Below are 6,000 nucleotides of genomic sequence, written 5' to 3' on the forward strand. Positions count from 1 at the left end.
GAAGAAGAGGCACAGATTTATTTTTAGATAAACTCAGCCGTAAGCTTGACCCTGCTCTAACTCTTCTCACTGACCCTGACAGATGTACCGCACTTAAAGCTCTTGTTTCAATTTTGTAAATATTGTCTGTGAATTTTGTCTTGTGGCAACCTGTGAATATTATCTGTGTGCTGGTCATTGTGTTTAATGTAATGTTGATATCCGTCTATGATTGATGTCACTGACACTGTTGCACTGAGCTTCCCACCATGCTGTACTGAAAGCAAATTCCACCGACCTCGGTCATGTGGTCATTAAAAGTGATTGATTGATTGATTGATTGATTGATTGATTTATACCTAACCTGTGCTTCCACCACAAGCCCTACTTCAACGTTACTTTTACTCAAACCTAACCCCCACTTCAGTGTCATCTCTGCTCCGGTCTGACTCCTGCTCTAACCTGCCCCTGCTTCACTACCCCACAGCTCATCTGTTTTACTTCACATACTGCATTTTTCGTCTGCTGCTGCCCCAACCTCATTACTACCCCAGTTGTATTGCTCCTTTCTGCCTACTCAGCGAACAGTATATGGGAGCACATGCTCCTGCTCTCCTTGTGCTGGCCATATCACCAATAAGCATTGCATATGCTCTGCACTCCAGCACATTGGATTTAACAAAAGATAGAAAAAAGGGGTTAAAGTACAGACTGTCAGGTTTAATTTTAAGTTATTTACATCCATATCAGTTGATAAATGTAGGAATTACAGTCCTTTTTATATATAGTCCCCCCATTTTAGGGGAGCGAAAGTAATTGGACAAATTAACATAATTTGAAATAAAGTAATCACATTTAGTTCTTGGTTCCAAATCCTTAGCACTCGATGATTGCATGAAGTGTACAACCTACAGCCAGATGCCGGTTATCTTCTCTGGTGATGCTCTGCTAGGCCTGTACTGCCATCTTAAGTTCCTCATTGTTCCTGATGCATTTTACCTCCAGTCTTGTCTTCAACAAGTGAAACACATGTTCAATTGGATACAGGACAAGTAACTAGCCGGTCAAGAACATTCTAATTTGTTGCCCTGAAAAGTTTCTTAGGTGCTTTCGCAGTAGGTTTTGCGTAATTCTCCTGCAGCAAGGTTGGATCTGAGCTGATGTTTCTGTACGCTTCAGAATTCACCCTGCTGCTGCCGACAGCAATCACATCATCAATGAAGACAAGTGAGCTAGTTCCAGTGGCAGCCATACATGCCCAAGCCATATCTCCACCATGTTTCACAGATGAGGGAATGTTTTGGATTATAAACTGTTCCTTTCTTTCTCCACACTGTCCTCTTTCCATAACTTTGTTACAGGTTAATACTTGTTTGATCTTTTTTTTTAAAGAAAACTCCAACTAACTGACCATTCTGTTCTTAAGGCTTACCAGTGGCTTGTGTCTTGCAGTGAACCTTCTGAGATTATGTTGGTGTAGTCTTCTATTTATGGTAGTCTATGCCTAAATCCGGGAGGGAGTTCTTGATCTGACAGTTGAAAGGGGTTTTTTTCAACGGAAAGTATTCTTTGGTCATTCACTACAGTGGTCTTCCATGGTCTACCAGGTTGATCGCTATTGCTGAGCTCACCAGTGCATATGATTCACATCATTTTCTCCATACTCAAAACCATCCAGTTTCCTAATCTATCTTCCCAAGGACAAATATGTTGATTTGTGCTTTAACACACACACACGTGTATATATAACATTTTGAAACAGTAAAAACTTACTGAAATAAGGCATCCCATATTTCACTAAGTAAATAATTTAAGACTGCACAAGGTGTGAGAGTTTTATCAATGAAATAACAATCCTTTTGAAATTCAGTCTGATTCACAACCAAATGTTATTGTATTGTACTAAAATATATGGAAATGTGTACATGATATTAAAATATACCATATTTCTTTATTTTAATCCCTCACCTTTATGTTTTTAATATTCACCAATATGTTGATAGAGTATGCTCCTGACATTTTCATGGTTATATATATATATGAACTCACAATAATACTAATAATAATAATAATAATAATAATTTGTACTTGAATTATATGTTGTGAACAAATGTTCCTTTAATTTACATTTAAGCATAAATAAGGTTATAAATAAACTTTTGTCCACCCCAATTGCTGAAATAAAATAATTTGCATACATACATGTATGTCAGTTATTGACTTTCCTCATTCTTAAATGCATGGTTTTGACAATATGAATGGTCAGATCATTGCAGAACGAAAAATAAGATGGACGATGAGGATCTGGTGTGCAGCACTTCCGGGTCACCTACGTATAGTACAGCCCAGCTCAATGAAACCTGCACAGTGCTGACACTCAATTACCTGGGTTTCCATAGAGACTGCCCGAGGAGTACTGCATGTGCACAACCTGTCTAAAAGCATGAAAATGCTGAAATCCTGCCTTTCAGCTCAGAAAGAAGGGCGGAATACAATTCAACAGAAATGCTGCACATCGACTTTGCAGTGCATTCGACAAAACCACAAAAACAAATCGACCAACGACTAATGTTGTCTGACAAACAATCAGCACAGCCCATACAGAAATAAATCTATCAATAAACAGTCTGTCAATAAACAAAACACAAGGCTATTTTAGCATTTCTGTTGGTTTTATGATTACATCATTGCCCGTTATTCCAACTACAGCCCAATATTAAAAATAAATTAAAGCAAAACTGAAAAATCTGGTGTGATTAACCAAAAAATTGTTCTGTAAATGGTCATAGTCAAAACATTCAGTCAAGCTAATGTGACCTCTTGTGGATTATCATTAAATACTCTCATCATAATACAGGTGTTTAAGGCAGTGAAACAAGGACATTTGCAAGGAAACTGCAAAATTACACAGAACTGGCAAAAAAAAAAAAAAAACTAACAGAAAAAACACAGAATTATATAAATCCCGATAAGCCCTGACATATATCTTTTTATTTATGGGGTAAAAAATGGAAAGGCATTATTTGTGAATAATCATACTGCTCTTTTCAGGTCTGATTACAATTGACTGCATCTCAACATGTGTACAACACATCAATATCTATACCTCAGTCTGTAGTTTCTTTTCAAAGCTCTATAGGCACTGACCACCTCTGTATTCCAGTGACGTGGTCTGTGAGCCCCTTCCTTTCCTGTCTTTCCTTAATGTCCTCCATTTGGGTTCCAAAACATCCAAATGCTCTCTCTCTCTCTCTCTCTCTCTCTCTCTGTCTCATTCCACATACACACCCTTCACACTCGTCTGCTGTCACCCAGTGATCAGGCAGGCACACACTCTGTATCTTACAATTTCACACCTATAAGCCCGTCATTTGGCAATTAGAGGTCAATCACCTTTGCATTGTGTTAAACAAAAGAAAGAAAAAAAGCAGATTTTGAATGAACGTCTGTGTGTGAAAGATAAGGGCTGAACACATTGCTTTTTTTCCCCCATATTTTTTTTTTCTTTTATCAAGGTCTGTCGTAGTTCTATAAAGCAGAACATATTCATGTCTCATTTTTAGGTTTACAATAATGCCATAGCTCATTGCTTGTCCTTAAATGGTTACCTATGAAAGCTGCAGGTGTAGTCTTCTCTATAAACATCCCCCAGCCCCCAATTTTATTTTTCATCCGGATATTTTACTGCTCTTGCAGACGTTGTTGTACAGAGTATCGCTAAATTACAGAATTGTAACCATTTATTTCGCTACACAGTAAAATATCCCGCGTTAATTCAACTCAGAGTGCATATCAGTCCAATAGGGAGAACATTTATTCAGTAAGAGTTCATTCACAAATTACATTTGACTGTGAATGCATTCCTTTATCCAATTAATCAGTCAGGTCAGTGTCAATAAATTTTTTTTTTTTTTAAATCCTAGGTAAATTTAACACATTTAATTTAGATGTGCATTGTATGTCAACTGAAATTTAATTATATAATTTTAATACGTAATAGTTTGATCAGTAATTAACTAATTAAGACTATTTAACTTTTGTAAATCTACAAAATATGCAGAAAATCAATTTCTTAAATTGCAACTGATCGTATATGAGGTATGTACATGCTAATATTTTATTCACGTTCCGAACTTCGTTAATAAGCAAAAAAAAAAAAAATGTACAAGCAAAAACTGATTTCCGAGGTCCTTGCGAAAAACAAACATTTTAACGTTAAAATGATTCAGCGAAAAAAATTAATAAAATGACGGAAAAAGCCAATAAAGTGGCTGTTAAAGCAAGAAAAGTTCGCATCAATTAATATATCATCAATCAGTTATAAATGTCGCATTTACTAGTCCATTGCTAAATAAAATATAAACACATAACGCAACACACGTGTGTGCGCGCGCGCGTCGGCGTGTGTGTGTGTTTGCTTGAGCGTGTGTGCGTGTTATTTAGCACTGGAGAAGTATGGCGTTTAAATTTAAACACACACGCGCGCGCGCGCGCGCGCTGTCACACATACTGTGTCCGCCTTATCTACGAGCGCTGTTAAACCTGAGGAATTAGTGACTAGGGAGCGAAACTAGTTTAATTACAGCGCAATTTCAAGCTCACAAGTCCTCTTCGCTTACTTTCAATATGGATATTCAGGATTAATAATGTAAACATTTACTAAATAAACTTCTGCTGCACAGCATCAATTAACAACTCAAACTTAGTCGGAATTTAAAGCTTTTTACAATGACTATATTAACTTTAGGGGGAAAGCATGATTACTCACCATTTAAGATGCACTGGGAATAGATAATAGCCAATATCCACATGCCCCGCTCCGTTCAATCCCCAAGCTATGCCCTTTTCTTCTCACACTGCCCACTTTCTCCAGTATTCAATATTGATTTTTCTTCTGTTTGTTGGTTGCAATATTACAATATCACAGAGCTGTCAGGCAGGAGGAATCTGCTCTCTCTCTCTCACTCTCTCTCTCTCTCTCTCGCTCTCTCGCTCTCTCTCCTTGGAAGAGGAATGTGCTTCTGTGATTGTCTTGGTTGAAGCTGACATCCAACTCCACGCCTCTCTTGATGCTGTTACCCCGTGCCTTGCTTATTTCCCTTGGTTTCGGGGCGATGCTGGACTGGAGGCTCGCTTCCTTGAATCAAGGGCCAGGTGGGATGCTGAGTCTGAGCAGAGTCTAAAACACGCAGATCCAGCGAAATGTGCACAGGTGGGATTATAGACACACGGGCAACAACAAATATTAAACAGAACTCAATTTAAAATGAATATAAATGAAAACAAAACACTTTCCGAAATTAATTAATAAAACATTGAGAAGTGATTTCGAAATATTTAGTCCGAAGAGCCCAGGTCAGATAATCTGAAGCAGAGATAATAATTGTTATACTCCAATCTCAAACCTTCCTCACCACCACTCTCCTTCCAGCAAGCAACAAGCAAGCACATCTTCCCACTGCCGTTTTAATCACATTGGTCCCTGCGCTAACCCTCTCTTCCTCAGAGCATTACAGAATAACCCTCTCCCCTGCGTCTGCAGCCGATTTTCTTCTTCATTGCCTTAAAGGTGCAGAGGCGCTCTGCTCGCCTTCTGAGCAAAGCGCCAAACAGCTGAACACGCTGGACCAGAAAACCATCTCTTAAAACAGAATAGACTCGCGGTTAGTCAGAGAAAATATGCAATGCTTACACTATCACGTAAAATTAGCTAAATATCATAGACGTCGATATATCACGTAGCTTAATACAGTACAGACAAGGCCTTAGGAATGAAGAACAACAACAAAATGTGTGAAATTAAAATGTTTTCGATTCATTATAGACATTATATCTTCCTGTTTTATTTAGTAAATTGCATCTCCATTCTGAATTCACATTTATTAAAAATGTTTTTATATTTGTATTTCTATCGTTTTTATGTTAATTTTTTTTTTTTTTTTTTGGGGGGGGGGGGGGGGGGGGGTGGGTCAAATGAATGTCTTTCATTTGCCTTGAAATATTTGAGTGATTTGATCGTCT

At 37.9% G+C, this 6,000-nt stretch overlaps 1 protein-coding gene across 2 annotated transcripts in view; it reads right to left on the reverse strand.

The window, feature by feature from the left end:
• Window positions 1-5,553, reverse strand: part of LOC135262755 (cell adhesion molecule DSCAM-like) — a 104,484-nt gene extending 98,931 nt beyond the window's left edge. The window contains exon 1 of one of the 2 annotated variants that reach the window (XM_064349943.1): window positions 4,748-5,529. In XM_064349943.1, the coding sequence (XP_064206013.1) occupies window positions 4,748-4,790 (43 nt within the window). In that variant the 5' untranslated portion in view covers window positions 4,791-5,529. Of the gene's footprint in view, window positions 1-4,747 lie in introns of both variants that reach the window. The other variant, XM_064349944.1, reaches the window with a different exon arrangement.
• Between the last annotated feature and the right edge of the window lie 447 nt (window positions 5,554-6,000).

Source organism: Anguilla rostrata, chromosome 9 (genome assembly GCF_018555375.3).
Source record: "Anguilla rostrata isolate EN2019 chromosome 9, ASM1855537v3, whole genome shotgun sequence".
Taxonomy (NCBI): Eukaryota; Metazoa; Chordata; class Actinopteri; order Anguilliformes; family Anguillidae; genus Anguilla; species Anguilla rostrata.